The following is a 16,507-nucleotide window of genomic DNA, read 5'->3' on the forward strand; positions in this document are numbered from 1 at the left end:
CACACACACACTCACACACTGTCCAGGAGTCTGGGCTCTACATTGTATGCAGCTGGACACAGGGAAACAGATTCTCCAGTTCCCTCCCTGGTAGCCTCAGCCTTTGGGTAGCGCCCTCTGCTGGCCACTGTGAGGTGTAGGAAGGAACTAGAGTCCTGCAGAATCGCTCAGAAGGTCTGGGAAAGGGACAAGAGAAACCAGTGGAAACCTGGAGCTTAGAGAACCAACCTGCCAGCCATGCAGAGCAGTCATGACAAAGCCTTCCTGAAGCATGGAGCTTGGGGCCAGGTCTCCATGGGCCTAATGGCAAGACAGGGCTTAGGACACCCCAGAAGTGACCCTCCTGTGTGCCCAGCCCTGCCCCTTTCCTGGATGATTCACATGCCCCAGAAGGCCCCTGTGCCCTGCCGGGTAGGGGTTGAGGGGCTTTCCCTGTCACCCTCCACTGCGACTGGGAGGAGCAGCTCTGGCTGGGAGCCTGAACCTACAAGAGAAGGCGACCCCGGACTGACAAGTGGCTGCCCCACCCCACTTCACAGATGCCCATGTCCCTGGCACTTGAGGTGGGGTTGGAGCCTGAGTCAGCTTGGCAGGAGCCTGCCCAGTCCCAGGACAGGCCAGCTCGTCCAGAGGTGAGGCCTGGGTCAGTACCATCACCTGCCTCCTGATGCCAGGTACCTCCCCGTCACATCACGTCCCCAGCACGTCCCACACGTGGGGCGTGGGACCAGGGCGGGGTGGGGCGGGGCCACTGCTGGGGCTTGGGCCTCGGGGCCCCAGGGGTGGGGCAGAGGCGGAGAACTTAGGGGTTCTCAGGGCTGCGGCTGTGTGTGAGGTGTGTTAGAGAAAAGAGAGGCCAGTGGGCCCCAGGTTTGGAATGTTTCCCTTGGGGCGGAGGGAGGGAGGCCACAGGTGTCCCCAGGTCTAGTGGGTTCTAGGACCTGCTGCTCCTCCTGGAGTGCCTGGTTCAGTCCTGAGGCCTTGCCCTGTGCACAGCCCCTTGGCGCAAGTCTGACCTGCCAGGCAGCCTCTGTTCCACAGCTTCACGGCCACCAGGCCCCCATCCCAGGCCTGACCGTACCTCTGCAGCCACACAGCCCAGGGCCTGGCTGGCTGTACAGCTCCTCAGAAGTAAACGACTGTGGGTCCCTACCCTCTCTACCACATTTACCGATCCACCACCTTCCACCTCCAGCCACCCCTCAGGACCCAGACCGGACCACCAGACTTCCCAGGGGCAAGGACCGAGGCCCAAGGGGGAATCCAGGCCCCAGAGCTTTAACTGGAGGTAATTAGTTAATTTACTCTGAGAGCCGCAGGGAGGCAGAGGGAGGGGCCGGGCCAGCAGGGCTCAGTGCTCCCGTCCTGGTGGGTCTGTTTCTAGACCAGTGCAGCCAGCATGCCCACCCACCTCGGGGCACCTCTTCCACCCAGCTCAGCCAGGCCTGCTGAAGGGAGAAAGCGGTACTGTGGGGTGTGGGGAATGGAGCTCCTGAGGTTGCAGGTGTGGTCTGGTGGGGCCCCTGGGATGGAACTGGTCCCTGTCCCTGTCGTTCTTGTCACCCACACCAACATCCTACCCAAGGTCACCACATCCCAGGGCTGCCCACTCTAAACCAAAGCGGGCCCTGAAAACCAGCTTCCCCCTATCCTGGTGCAGAAAGCCATTCCAGTAACAGGAAGGGCCCCCCAGGGGGCGTGTCACTGGCCCCAACACGTTGCCGAGGCAGGCAGCGTGGCGGGGACTCTGGCCGACAGCCTCCCGCGCCATCCGTCCGGAGCAGCTGACCCGCTGGCGGCCAGCCAGGTCGCGGCGGCCCGGGAGGCAGCAACGTGCGGCGCGGCATGTCGCGGGCAGGCTGGCGGCGCAGAAGCAGGGAAGTGTGGGGGCGGGCCAGCGCCTCCCCTCCCCATGCGGGCCCATTCATAAAACCCGCAGGCGCTGCCTGGCCTGGCAGCCTGGGACTCCTAATTGCAAACTCATTAGAGAGTTTGCATCTCATTTGCATGGAAATCATTTCCGGGCCCTAAACAGAGAAACTCACCCCCCCCCATAACCACCCATCCATCAGCCCCACCACAGCTCCATCTCGAGAGGAGGGGGCCTGTCTCTGGCCGCCCCCTCCGCACCCCAGTCCCTGCCCCACTGGGAGTGGGGAGGGCTGGCAGAGCACCCACCAGCCAGGGCCCTGCCTATGCCCCAGGTGTGCTGGCCCTGCCCCAGTGGGCCCAGCGAGAGAGGCGCCGGCCAAGTCATTTGCCCCCTGGCCTGGCCATGCCCAGGGAAGGGAGGAGGCGGTCTGCAGTCGGCCGCAGCAGCTGGTCGTACCTGGCAGGCTTAGGGCTGGTGGGTGAGGCTGTGCGTGCCCGGCCTCACGTAGGTTCCCTGTTGCAGGCCGTGCCCCCACCCCACCCCCACACCCCTGGGCCCGAAGAACAAGCCCTCTGTGACTAGGGAACAGACACCCAGTCACAGTCATGGTGCATAAAGGCACCCACATGGCCAGGCGTCATGGCGGCCCCGGCCAGGGCTGACAGCTGCCTTCACAAACCCTTCGTCCTCTTTGGCGCCACAGCAGGGGCCAGACTTGTCCCAGGATGACTCTGAGCAAGAAGGCCCACTGGGGGTTCCTGTGGGCAGCCCAGGCATGGCCTCCTGCCTCCCCGCACCATCCTGCAGTCCTCACTGACAGAGTCCCCTAGTGTGAGGCCCAGTATAGGGACCTGCTAGGCAGGGGCCACAGCAGCCTCCCAGGAGGGGGACCCCTGAGTGCTGTCCCTGTCTTAAGTCCATGTGGTGGCAGGAGTGCTCCCCAACTTCCCTGGGTGGAAATGGAACAGAACTGGCTAAAGGGCATGAAATCTGACATGGCCTGGGCAGGCATCCTGTCCCTGCTATCCTGCAACTGTATAAAAGCGAACACAAAATTCTCAGGCTCAGAGTCTAAAATAAAAACCAGAGCTGAGGGCCGGCGATGTAGCTCAGCAGCACAAGCACCTGCCTGGCAAGCGCAAGGTCCTGAGTTCGATTCCTGGTACAAAAAAAAAAAACAAAAAAAAAAAACACAGAGCTGGGCATGGTGGTGAACAGCTGTAATCGCAGCACTTGTAGGCTAAGGCAGGAGAATTGCCAGCAAGGGCTACGTAGCAAGTTCAAAACCAGTCTAAACTACATAGAGAGACACTGTTCAAAAAACATAACAATAATAATAATGATAATAAAATAGGCTCTTGTCTAGGTTACCTGAACCCTCTGAAGATGTGGTCTGCTTATTATCACCCTGTCCATCCACATTCCTACCCACTGGGCCTGATGGAAGAAGGTGGGTGCATGAGTTCTGGGGTGCTGGGATGAGCTGCCTTTGTCACCCCAGCTCCTGGAGCCACTGGGATCCAGGCACCAGGGTGCACATGGCCAGGGACGCTGGTATAAAGTGCCAGGACAACTACTCACCCTTCTCTCCTCCTCTCTTTTGTTTAATGTGAGTGTCTTTTACAAGGTAAACTATATAAAAATAGATTCATATTACAGGGGTGTGAGTAACCATTCTTTATTGCTAGGGGTACCTGGTCGAAAATACCGCGGAGGTCACAGGTCCAGACCTCCGGAGCAGGGAGCTTGGGCAGCAGAAGGCTTGTCTCGTCCGGCTGAAATCTGGCCTGAAACCTGATTAGTTCAGAGCTTTGGAGCGAGCAGGGATCAGAGCCACCATGCTGAGGGACAAAGTCCACTCTATAGTTGATGATGAAGAAACTGGACTATCTCTGGAGTGAGGAGATCGCCCAGAGCAGGAGGACCTGGGAGGGTATAGTCTCCCATGAGCGCTCTGTCTGCAGCCAGCCCATGGCCAGCACCCAGCACCCTCAAACCCCACTCCCACCTGGGCTGGTGAGCACAGCTCCCTTTCCTGCCTGCTGGGCTCCTGACTGGCGCTGGAGGAGCCAAGCCACCCACCTGTCTCTCCGGACTTGGCAGGAAGCCTCCTGTAGGCTTAGCATCCTGGCACTTTGCAGAAAGCCTCCTGGTGTGCCAGAGAGCAGTTAGGCTCCGGACCGGAAGTGTCTGCTCAGGGGGGACTTGGACCCAATGCACCATCAGTGTGAGCCTCAGGTTGTTCCCCCCATGGCCTGGACTGACATGGTACCTGCTGTGCGGGCTGTGGTGAATACTGAGGGGCCTGTGGGTGTGCAGAGGCTTGCACGGAGTGGGAAGTGGGTTTGGTGAGATTCTCACAGCTCACAGATTGCTCATATCTCTGGGTGCACTCTGGTGCCCCCCAGAAACCTGTTGAATGTGACCCAGTGGCAGCAGTAGGGAGGATTCACAGGCAGGCAGAGGAGCAAGCCTTTTCAAGCACCTTCCGACCCCAGAAGCTGTCCCTCTGCTCCCGGTTCCCATGTAGGGTGTCTTGGTTTTCCACCCTGTCCTTCCTCTGGCTGCAGAGCCTTACTTCAAGCATGAGCCAAGAGTGACACCTGGTGGCCACTTCTGTAGCTGCAGGACGCTGACCAATAACACCCTGTGGTCCCAGCCCAGGCACCCAGTGGGAAGGTCACAGCCACCTTTCCCAGAGTGCTCCGGGACACCTCGTAGGCCTTGTCTTCTTTGGTTCTTATCACAAGGGTTTATTATCATTGCAGCGGGAAACCAAGGCACAGGACGGTACACAACTCCCCAAGGGTCACACAGCCACTCGGGATCCAACCTCGAGGAAACGACTGCAGGTAACTCAACCAGCACTCAGGCGACAGAGGGGGCAGGAAGAGGCCTGCCACAGGGGTGGAAACCTCAGGTTCCAACCCAGCCTCACGCCAATGATCAGGGTGCCCTCTACCTGTGCCCTCTGTTCCCCCGCTTCAGTCTCCCAGATTGCCCACGGGGTAGGGCTAGACAGAGTGTTATTCTCACAGCAGAGAATCATGCATGGGAATCACCTGGGGAAGTTTATGACACATGCTTGTGAGCCCTGCAGCAGATCAAAACCCATCAGGGTGCCAGCCAAAGGCATGTGGTTTGCATTCTCCCCAGGGGTCTGCCTGCAGCCAGGGTAGGGAGGGGGCCTCAGGGTCCTCACCTTCAGGATCCCCTGCCCTCCATGGTCAGCTCCTTGGGGCCACCTGTCCCAAGAGCTCTCTGGAGAAACGTGTTCCTCTGCCCACTTGGGTCCTGCAGAAGCCACCTGCTCACCCCAGAGCCCCAGGAGACCTGGCCCGTCATCCTAGTTTGGGCCTCCTGGGCCTCTGACCCCGGGCCTGGCCTCTGGAGCAGGGAAGGGGGCCATGGGGAGCTTAACCCCACAGGATGCAGGCGCCATAATCAGGGTCAGGTGCTTGGCTCAGCTGCGGAAATCCCAGCTTAGCAGGAATGGGGGGGCTGTGACCTGGGAGAGGGGTCAGGGCAGGCCAGGCATGTGGAGACCCCAGGGCTCAGGTTCCAGCTACTGCTGGTGTCCTGCGGACTCCACATAGTCCCCTCCCTCGAGGGTTACTGACCGCCACAGAGGGGGAAGGTCCTGTAGCTCCCTGGGGCTGGGGTGCACCAGGTTTGCCCCCCATCCAGCCTCTGGTGGGTGGGAAAGGGCAGCGGGGGCCTTCCCAGGGCACCTTGGCTGCCCCTGCCATAATCCTCCGGCCTCAGGGTGAGATGGCTTTCTTCTGTGGAATGTAACACCCATGGGATAGCGGGGCAGGGAGGGGACTCTGCTGGGGAGGCGCTCCAGAAGGTGGCCGCACAAAGAGATCCCTTCCCATCACTCCCTCTTCTGTCCCCAGGCTCGGGCTGGGGGTCCAGGTGTCCCCAGCAGACCTTCACTGAGAGTCCAATGCAGGCAGGGCCCCCTGCATGGTCACCTCTGCTAACACTCATGTTGCAGGGGAGGGGACAGACTGAGGGCCGAGAACCAGCTCTGGTCACACAGCATCACAACTGCACCTAGAAGCACTGAGTCCCGCACACACTGGGTGGGTCCTGCCCTGCAGCAGGGCATTCGCCCTCTTGCGGGACAGGGCAGAGCAGGCAGAGGGTGGATGCATGCTGGGTGGCTGACCAGAACCAGCCCAGGGGTCCCCACACTGAGGACGCAGCTGTCTCCCTCAAGAAGCCCTCCAGGCTGCCCACAAAGGGCCTGTCTTCCTGGCCTCCCCTTGCCCAGCATGGAGGTCCCACCTGGGCCATTGCTAGCCCTGGCTGTCCCACATCCTGGTGCAGGAGCCGCCCAAGGGCAGGACCATGCAGAGCACAGACACCAGCCCCGCTGCAGGAAGGCATGGGAATGTGGGGCCTTGAACAGGTGGCAGAGCCTGCTCAGGTCACAGGAGCTGGAAAGTCACCTAAAGGTCATCCAGTACAGTGCCCTATAAACTCCCAGAAGAGGGACAGTGACTTCCACCTCAGCACCATGGAAATGGGCATCTCTCCATGTATTCACTCAGGCATTACCCAGTGAACCTTGTTCCAGCTTGGATTCTATTCCCACGGGCACAGGCTAAATCCTCACTGAGTAGATTGGAGCCCTGGGCTGCCTCTCCCGGCTGGGCAGTGCTAAGCAGACATCAAGGATGCTGTTCACATCCACATTTACGTGGCACAGGCACTCACACGTGATTTGCACATTCCAGCTCACTCCAGACCCATAGCCATCACCCCAAGGGCACTGATGTCACCAGCAGGCAGGAAGATGGCATTAGATGGCCCTGTAGTGGGGATAGCCAGGGGCCCCGACCAACGCCCATGCTCTGTGCCTATACCCAGCAGCCACAGGCTTGGGTTTCAGGATTTACCCAGGAGAAAGACGGCGTGCTGCAGCCCCGAATTATAAAATTAACCATAGCGATGATGCATCAGATGCCTGCTGGGGCCCCAGTGTGGGGCACAGAGCCAGCCCTCCCCTGGCCAGGCTCACCAGGGTGCCACGTGCAGACACTCATGTCCCTGTATGTCCCCACCGTCCCTTCGCTCCCCTCTGATAACCGGACTGGCAGGACCAGCACATAGCCTTCAGCTGGCAGGTGAGCACGTGCAGGGAAGCTGCCAGGGTCCCAGGCGGAGAGGGCAGCCTGCCTGGGTGGCCCCCTGGGGAGGGAGCCCCAACAAGCCCTCCCACAGGCCTTGTGTGTGTGGAGCAGGGCACAGTGACCCAAAGGACTAAAGACCCCGAACAGCAGGGACAGATCCTGGGCACTGCCATCCTGCCCTGGCCTGGCCTCCCTCCCCTGTGCCCGGGCCCCACCTAAGACAAGTTCCTGGTCACGCTGTACCTTGTGCCCAGAGCTGGCATTTACCAAAAGGGCAGAGACACGAGAAGGGCCTTCCTGTGCCATCCAGGGAGGGGGAGGAATCGGATTTCAAAATGCCTGAGGGTGACAGTGACAGCCAGTGGTGTTCCCTGTGTCAAACCCTCCCGGGGACAATGACTGTAGCATAACTAGAGGGCGACACCTATATCCCAAAGGTGGACAAGAGAGAGAGAGACCCGGGATTCCAGGACAAAAGCCTCAAAGCTAATGCGCTCAAGAAATGCCGGGAAGCACCAGGCACCACTTTCCCTCCAGGAGACGACAAGCCACAAATGCCAGCGGAAGGCCATGCTGCAGGGGAGGGGGCAGGGGAGCCGCTTGCACAGCAGGTGGCAGGCAGGTGGCAGCACTCAGCGCACGGTGCCCTGTGACCTGGCTTCTCTGCTCCGGACAATTGCTGGGCATATGGAGCTGTGAAGGGGGTCACAGGGCGCTGCGCATGGTGGGGACAGGCAGAGGAGCACGCGGTGCAGGTCACCACCATGGGGACGGTGAAGCAGGTAGCGGCAAGAATGCTGGGTGGGGTCCACCGCACAGTGACGCTCACTGAGGTAGAAACACAGTAGTAACACGTTCCCAAAGGTCTCCGTCACTGGCCCGGGATCTGGCAGAGGGTGGGGTCCTGTCCCTGTCCCTGTCCCTGGGCCACCCTCCAGGTCATTCCCACAGGGGCAGACTGCCGGGCTGGACTTAGGGCTGCCTACCCCCAGGCTGTCCCTTTGTACTGTACCTGAGGAGGTGAGGACCCCAGCAGTCACAGCCCCCTGACCACACCTCTGGTTTGGCCTGGATGGTCCCTATGCAGACAGCAAGTTCCTCAGAACCAGGCACGGTTCCCTCAGCCTGACCACTGCCAGCCCCTCCAAGCCCTCTCTGAATCTCTCAAGTTTGACCAGAACATTCTAGACCACTGTTCTACTACGCAGGGTGACACAGATCTGACCAGGGCCTTTACTACTGCGGTAGGCAGTGCCGAAACTCTGCACTGAAATCCTGACTTGGGTTTAAGGAGCAAAGCTAGGGCAGAAGCCGAGTGTGTGGCACACACTGTAATCCCAGCTGCTTGGGAGGCTGAGGCAGGAGGATCACATGTTCAAGACCAGCCAGGACAATTTAGCAAGATCCCGTCTCAAAGTAAAAATTTTTTTTGAAATGTGAAAAGGGCTTGGGATGCAGCCAGTGGTAAAGCACCCTTGGTTCAATCCCCAGTACCAGAAAAAAAAAGTGTCAAGAGACCTGCACCTGGCCCTGTGCGATCAGATGTCAGGCTCAGATGATGGGCACTGGGGCTGCCAGGAGACTGAGGGGCTGTGAAGGAAAGCAAGGGACAGAGGAGGATGCAGGCGGGCAGGAGAGACAGAGCATCAGCCAGGGTAGGCCAAGCCCAGGGCTCAGTGCCAAGCACACAGACAGGGACGAGGCCCAGCTGGCCCTGATGGGACATGTGGAGGGCCAGGGGAGAGTCCACCCCATGGTCTGAGAACGAAGCTCACTCGCCTTCCCCCGCCAACCAGTTGAGGCCTGGTTGTACCAGTGTCACAACTGGCAAGTGACGGATGACAACCAGTTTCACGACAGGAGCCTGCGGTGGCCGGTTTGCCGGGCAAGCCTCTGTACAGGAGCCAACTCCAGAACCCGGCCTCTCAGGACAAGGCGGGCACAGGGCTGTGGGACCAAGGCAGGTGGGAGCGGGGACTGGGTGCCAGAGGAGGAGCCAGGGAGACGGGCAGGAAGGAGCCCTGACCAGACCACAAGGGCCCAAGTGCCCATCGGAGACTACACTGACCCTGGGGCAGCACCTAGCCGTGCTGTCTCGGCTCTATTGAGGCAGAGATGGGGCCAGATAGGGGCAGCAGAAACAGGAGGGGACAGCGTGGGGGGTGCAGGGCCTGCTCTGTCTTCCACCCTGCATAGCTCAGGCATAGAGGGAGGCATCACGTAGCCCCAGGAACGATATCCCCACCTTGCCCACTCTGCCCTCGCCCCAGTCTGCCCTTCCCATATAGAGACCCTTGGAGCCCGCCTGGGGCTTCCTGTCCATTCGGTCACTGCCCCGACTCCTGAGGAGAGAGGGCAAGGTCATCTTCGTGGGACCTGGCAACCCCAGAGGCCATGTGCAGCCTCACTCTGGAAGCATCTGGAATGTGTGCTTTATTTTCCCTCATAGCACCCCTGAGAGGAAGGTGCCACTGCAGGCCAAGGAAGGAAACAGGCATGAGAGGGGGACCAGTGCACGTGGGCACTGATGGTCTGGCCCGTGCCTATAGGGCTCTGTGTAGCTCCACCTCCCTCTCCTCTGGGAGCACCCTGTGGGTGCTCTGGTTCCCACCAGGATCCAGGGCTGTGCGGAGTTGGCATCAAGGCTCAGGATCTGCCCAAAGCTGGGCGCAGGCTTGACATCAGGCGGGCCTCAGGGAGGAGGGCAAGCTTGGTAGTCAGCCACCCCACACAGGGGTCTGGCCACGGCCTCCCTGCACTCCTCGCCTCTTCCGGCCAGGCCCAGTCACACATCCCTGAGGACCAGGCTGCAGGGAGCCCCGTGCCCACTAGATGGCGCCATGGACACGGAAACGTGCGTGACCAGGGGCCTCCCTGCCACCTGCCAGACTGTTCCACCACAGGGCCGTGGTGTTTATCCTCAGCGCCCAGGGTGACTGGCAGGATTGGGCCACATGCTCACCCGGCCTCCGCCTCTCTCCCACCCCCTCAGAACCTCTCCTCCCTCCTTGCCTGTACACCCTAGATATGCACTGTTCTTTTAGTTGGTTTTAAGGACAGTCTCATTTTTAAAAATTAAAGAGCGAGCATGGTGATGCACTCCTGTAATTCCAGCACTCCAGAAGGCTGAGGCAGGGGCTGGGAATTTAGCTCAGCAGCACGGCACCTGCCTGGCAAGTGCAAAGTTGTGAGTTCGATTCCTGGTACCAGAAAAAAAAAAAAAAAGGAGGCTGGGGCAGGAGAATCACAGGTTTGAACCCAGCCTGGGCAATGTAGCTACTTATCAAGACCCTGTCTCAAAATTGAAAAGGGGTTAGGATGGAGCTCAGTGCAAAGTCCCTGGGTTCAATTTTCAGTACCATTTTTTAAAAAATCCTGCATCCTATAGATGGGCATCTCTCCTCTGGCCAGGGTCCCATCCTCCCGCAGGAGTCCTGCTGCCAGCAGTCGCTTCACCCCCTGCTTTCTAAAGGATTTACTTTTTTTTTTTTTTTAGCACTGGGAATCCAACTCGGGACCTCGAGCTTGCCAGGCAGGTGCTGCGCTGCTGTCTCCCCGGCCCAACCCCGTTTTCTGTGTGTGTTCACAGAGATGTTTCTACATCCGCAGGAAATAAATGACTCCACTGAGCACAGTCATGTTTTACTTTACAAAGCTGCCCTGCAACCCCCTTTCTCCCGCTCCGCAGCCATCAGAGGGCGGTGCTGTATCTGCTCACACCCTGCTGTCCTTTTGGAGCTGCTTGTGTTGGGTCCCGTGGAGCAGGGGACTTTGTTTATTCACCTGTGCCCAGTTCTCAGACTGCACAGGCCTCTGGGTGCCCTCTGGGTCCAGCGAGGCTGCCTGGGAAGGGCAGAGCTGTCTCTCTCTTCTGTCCCCCACTGATGAGCACTTCCTTGGGGCTCTCACCCTAGGAGCACCTGGAGGATTTCAGGGACTCCACCCTGCCACTGCACCCAAGCACGCGGGAACTATGCCAGGAACGCATCCATAACGTGCTAGGTTTCAGGTTATTTGTCTGAGACAGGGTCTTGCTATATAGTCTAGGTTGGCCTTGAGCTCACTATGTAGTCCAGGCTGGCCTCGAACTTCAATCCTCCTTCCCCAGCCTCCCAAGTGCTGAGATACAAGCAAGCACTACCACACCCAGCCCTTAGGTTCCAGGCTTGGAAGGGCCTTGTAAAAAAGCAAAGACGTGTGAAACTGGGGTGGTGGTGCATGCCTGTAATCCCAGCACTCTGGGAAGCTGAGGCAGGAAGATGGAAAATTCAAGCTTGGCCTGGGCAACTTAGCCGGACCACATCCCAAAATTTAAAAAGTAAAAAAGGACTGGGAATGTAGCTCAGTGTTCAGTGGATTCAATCCCTAGTACATACATGAATGAATGAACGAATGAGCTGAAAGGTGTGGGACCTTATGAGCTTCAGCTGCTTTATGTCCCCATCAAACTATGCCACATGCTGAGGACCTGGCAGCATGAACCCTCTTCTATCTGCTGTGGCAGCCAGAGTTCTGTCTGGAGTAGGAAGAGAGAGCTGGGGAGCCAGACCCAGCAAGGAACACCCATGCAATAACAACCTCCTCAGTTTCCTTACAAAATGAGGTACAACCCCTGCCCCATAAACTGTTGCTTCTGTCCCCTCCGGCCAACTGCTGCAGGCCCAGGAACCTCCCCACAGGCGGGACCAGGCTCACTGAGTCTGCAGCTGGTGCCTCAGTGTGACCCAGACACACTAGGAACTGCAACAATGCATAAGCCAGGGGCAGCTGTGTGCTCAGGGTGGCAGTGGAGGGCACTGGGACACCCTGTCACCTTCTCCTCTCCACCCCACGGGAGCTGCTAGCCCAGACAGAGCCCCCTCTGCTGGGTGGGAAACCCTGTCCATGGCCCTCTCCTCCTTGGCCCCTCCTTCCCTTTTGGCAGCTGCCTCCCACCTTCCCCTCCCCCCAGGCCTTCACCCCTTCTGCACCATTTCCTTTAAAGACCCTGTTCCGCCCCAACTGAGGCAGTGGGGTGCCTCTCACTTGCTCAGGCCTCCTGCACCACCACCCCTGGCCTCACCCATCCACAGCACATCCCATACCACAGGAAGCTTAAGCAACCCCGCAACATAATTCCCAGCCCAGGAAGAAACCCAGGGGTACCCAGAGGATCTTCCCCAGGAGGCCACCAGGATGATATAATTTCAGGCATTCACAATGCTTAGAACAGGCCCAGTGTGGTAGCACACACCAGTAATCCCAGCACTCAGGAGGCTGAGGCAGGGGGATTACAAGTTGAAGGTCAGCCTAGGCTACAGCATGAAACTGTCCCCCAAAAAGTAAAATCAAGAGAGGTGCTTAGGACAGGGCTTACAGGTCAGTATTCACTAACGGGGATCACTACTCTGTGCCCTCTTCGGCTGGGTCTCCATCTGCTCCAAGGGCATACCCTTCAGGGAGCGGGGGACAGTGTCACATGGTTCCAGGGTAGGGGCACACTGCCAGCTGGGCCTCCTCCTGAGCCCAGTGAGCTCCCAGCTCCGCAGGCTGGTGGCTTCCTGAAGTCACATCATTGGCTTGCAGGAGGGTCCCGAAAGGAACCCAAGTCTGCCAACCACTGCTGCCTATCCCCATGGCCCCTACGGTGGCCCGGGGTGGTCACACCACAGGTGGGGGGGACACTTCAGCAAGGACATCGCAGTGATGTCCAGGACTAGAAGGATGAGTCCCTGGGGCTGTTAGACAGCTTCATAAGGGCACAGAGGGGACAACAGCAAGTTTATCCTCTCAGAGAGTGAAACACAATCCGTGATTATAAATTTTTCATGGGCCAAGAGAGTGGGGTGGTGGTGGACAGCAAATGAAGTCCCCATCTGCAAAATGATCAGGCAGCGGGCGCAGCAGCCAGGAAGGGCTATTCTGGGCAGTGTGGGGCAAGGCCTGCGTCACAGCCCCAGGCATCTGGCTGCACGGAAACCACAGCCTTCCGGTGGCCAGCCCAGAGCACCTTGGGCCAAGCACTCACACCCATGGAGTCAGAGAGGACAGGGCCTGACCCCAGGAAGAAGAGAGCGGAGAAGCTAGGGATGTGTGGGTCAAGCTGCCCCCAGGCAGAGTGAGAGTCCACCCTGGGCATTGCCAGGCTGAAAGCAAGTCCCTGCCTTTGCCCCAGACAGGCCCCTCCTGCCACAGCCTGGAGTGGCGGGTGGCAGACAGAGGGCAACTTCAAGCCCCAGGTCCCACCGTGGCAGCACAGAGAGCGTACTGCAGGGCAGCCTGGTGAGGGCAGTGGTGCTCAGCGCCCAGACTCCACCAGCACTTGCCAAAGGTGATGCCCAGAGCACTGGGAGCTACGCTCAGGACCCTGGGAGAGCCTCCGCCAGAAGACGTGATGCTGGCAGCCCCTGCCTCCTGGCACGAGCACCAAGTAGAGCGGCCCGGGGCACCACTGGGTGCCCCAGGACTTGGAAGATTGCAGGGGCGCAGCCAGTGAGAACCACAGACAGGGCACAGCCACCAGAGAACCGCACCTGGAAATGCTGGGAGACCCCAGACAGGCAACCCCAGGATCCATCTTGGAAACAGTCTTTGGCAACCATGAAACATCGGGCAGAGAAACTGCCTTGTCTCTGATTCCAGGTCCTCCCCAAAAGAATGCGACCGATGCCTGCAAAGCCCCAGGTCTATGAGGGACACCAAGCACACACACATCCCCGTATGTGCAGGGTGCACCTGACTCGAGACTTTCTACCCAGCTGCAGCCACATGGCTCCTGGACCCTCAATGACATGGTGCCCCTGCCAGCCTGCAGGCTCCCGGAGGACCTGGCTTGACGCTCAGCACGATCACCCACACAGGCACAGGAGGCAGGAGCCTTGGGCTCATCCTGGCCTTCGCTGCCCAATGACCCACGGCCAAACCTCCACAAGGTGCCCTCTCCACCTTAATATTCAGTGCGAAGCCCAGCCTGTCCTCTCCACCTTAACAGCCTTCTCCCTCCACTACTGCCCACCCCTGCTTCCCAAACACCTGCATGGGCCCAGCACCCTCATCATGAAACCTACGCTGGGGCTCAAGACCGTGCATCACAGCTGCCCCTCTCCTAGCTGTGGTGGCACTGAGGATGGAACCCAGGCCTTATACACCCAGGCAAAGGCTCTACCACCCAGCTGCCTCCCCAGCCTTTTCATTTTGAGAAAGTGTCTAAGCTACCTGTCCTGGGCTCAAACTTGTAATCCTTCCTCCCAAGTAACTGGGCTCAAACTTGTAATCTTCCTTCCTCCCAAGTAACTGGGATTACACATGTGCCACCACCCTGGGCTACAGATAAACCCTAAATGTCCTCCCAGAGGCTCCTATGTCACAGGTTTGGTCCCCAGCCCGAGGCAGTAGTGGAGGAGCCCTCAAAGGCAAGGCCTAGTGGGTAGTCGCTGGGGTCACAAGGGTCATACGCTTGAAGGAGACAGCAGGACCTGTCCCTTCCTTACCTCCTGGTGGGATCTGAGCAGCTTTGCCCCATCCACCTTCCCACCATAGTATGCGGCCTCCCCCAAGCCAAGCTCCAGCCCTTGTTTCCCGGGGCTGGCAGAGTCACAAGAACAGGAATGGCTCAGCCACGCTGACTGCTTATTCCTCCAGGTACCATGCAAAGCACTCACGGGCACTAAGCTCACTTAACCCTGCCAGATCGTGCCACTGTTACATCCCCGTCTTCTAGCAAGGAATCTGAGACACGCAGGGTCAGAGTGTGTGCAATGTCTCGCCAGGCTTTGTGGTGGAGTGGGATTCACACCGGGCAGCCTGGCTGCGGAGCTGTTCCTGACCACGCTACGACCCTGTGTCTGAGGCCCACTTTGGTAGCTGACAAGCACCCAAGGTGTGTGAGGTGAAGGAATGTGGACAGGAGCTGATGGGACTTCCTTTACAGAAACCAAGACAGCACCTAGCACCTCACTTCCCCAAGGACACCAATAAATGAATGGAAGACGAACTGTCACGGAGTCACCAGCGCAGGCCTGATATGTCATCTGCAAAGCAGGACCCATCCATCTCCCTGTAGCCCTGCCACAGAGCAGGCTGCTGGCTGACACCCCGAGGAACAGCAGGGTGCTGTCTGGGTGCTCCTGCAGCCCACGGGACATGGCCCAGTTCACATTCCACAGTGGCCCAGTCATCTTTTTTTTTTTTTTTTTTGAGACACAGTCCCACTAAACTGTTCGGTTGTCCAGGCTGGCCTTGAACTCACAGCAATCCTCCTGCCTCAGCCTCCTGAGTGCTGAGATTACAGGCATGCACCACCACACCTGGCTCCTCTCGTCTTTATAACGGTGCAATGATGTCTTGAGCCCTTTAAGACAGGATGAGATGCTACGGAGCAAAACAGAGCAAAACTCTTTGGGTTAGAAAGTGGCAGACCCTATGGCACATTTATAGACAACTGACTTGTACCCGGTTTCCCAAGCCTATCAAGTCTGAGTGAACTCATGTCACACAGCCCCAACGAGAAAAGCAGGGGGCAGGCTGTCACCCCACGGGGCTGGGTATGGTCAGCCTCACAGTCCCAACCCAGATGCACAGGAAGCAGCTGTGCACGAAAATGTTTATTCCCTCCGAGGACACCGCCACCCGCCCTGAGGGGCGCTGTCCACGCAGCCAAGTGCAGGCTGCGCTCCGCCCGTTCACACGAAGTTCTGTGCTATGGCCAGCACTTTGGAGTACTCGCCCTCCTTCCGGCGCAGGCTCGTGGGCACTGGCACTTTAATCCGAGTCCCCACAGGGTTGCCGTTGTCCTCAATGAGGACCACGTTGTTGGAGTCGAACCTGGGGGTCATCTGGGGGCCAGGCATGCGGTGCCCCACGATGAGCGCCTTCTTCTTCTGCCCCTTGATGGCCAGCAGGATTCTGTCGCCCACCTTGCCTACCCCGTTCTTGTTGTAGACGTGGATGCAGCGGGGAGGGCGGTGGTATGGGGTGTTGCCCAAGGCACTGTTGTCCACCACACGCACCCGCGTCATCTTCTGGATTGCACTGAGGCTGCCCGTGGTGCTGGGGACAGAAAACACAAGTTGGTGGCCTGAGCCAAGGTCACAGCCCCTGAGAAGGCTGGACAGCATATACTAGCTGCACACACACACACACACACACACACACGCGCGCGCGTGCGGGCTGAGCTCTTGGAGACTCCTCTACTCATGCTTCCTCCAAGTTGAGAGCTCCTATCCTTGTTGCAAGGTCTCAATTTGGACAGATTTTTTTTTTTTTTAAATTAAGTCTTGCTGTGTAGTCCACGCTAGCTTCAAACTCATGCTACTCCTCCCAACTCAGCCTCCTGAGTGTTGGGATTACAGGCATTCTCCCCCATGCCTGGCTTTTGATTTGGATACATTTTTAGGAGGACCCAAGTTTTCTGCTGGAACATACTTCACTGCATCTTGGATTTCTTTTTGTTTGTTTGTTTGTTTTTCTTCCGGTACCAGGAATTGAACTCATGACTTTGTGCTTGCCAGGCAGG

General features: G+C 58.6%; 1 protein-coding gene and 2 long non-coding RNA genes across 6 annotated transcripts in view; 1 reads left to right on the forward strand and 2 right to left on the reverse strand.

Moving 5' to 3' along the window:
- The window catches only part of LOC106149074, a 16,000-nt gene extending 15,705 nt beyond the window's left edge, over positions 1-295 (reverse strand). Inside the window, exon 1 of the long non-coding RNA XR_001235024.1 lies at positions 229-295. This is a non-coding gene — a long non-coding RNA (uncharacterized LOC106149074). The remainder of the gene's footprint in view (positions 1-228) is intronic.
- Positions 296-432: 137 nt separating this feature from the next.
- On the forward strand, positions 433-10,644 carry LOC106149071. 2 transcript variants are annotated; one of them, XR_001235017.1, is made up of 5 exons: positions 433-674; positions 1,196-1,288; positions 3,240-3,323; positions 4,642-4,725; positions 10,511-10,644. It is a non-coding gene; the product is annotated as an uncharacterized LOC106149071 (long non-coding RNA). The 2 variants fall into 2 exon arrangements; XR_001235018.1 differs by having other exon boundaries at positions 433-632.
- Positions 10,645-15,389: 4,745 nt separating this feature from the next.
- Positions 15,390-16,507, reverse strand: part of Mrpl14 (mitochondrial ribosomal protein L14) — an 11,954-nt gene continuing 10,836 nt past the window's right edge. For all 3 annotated transcript variants that reach the window (XM_005389791.2, XM_005389792.2, XM_005389793.2), the window contains exon 3: positions 15,390-16,041. In XM_005389791.2, coding sequence (XP_005389848.1) covers positions 15,675-16,041 — 367 coding nt within the window. In that variant the 3' untranslated portion in view covers positions 15,390-15,674. The remainder of the gene's footprint in view (positions 16,042-16,507) is intronic.

The sequence above is a fragment of the Chinchilla lanigera genome, unplaced genomic scaffold, assembly GCF_000276665.1.
Source record: "Chinchilla lanigera isolate Chin_1 unplaced genomic scaffold, ChiLan1.0 scaffold00036, whole genome shotgun sequence".
NCBI classification, from domain to species: Eukaryota; Metazoa; Chordata; class Mammalia; order Rodentia; family Chinchillidae; genus Chinchilla; species Chinchilla lanigera.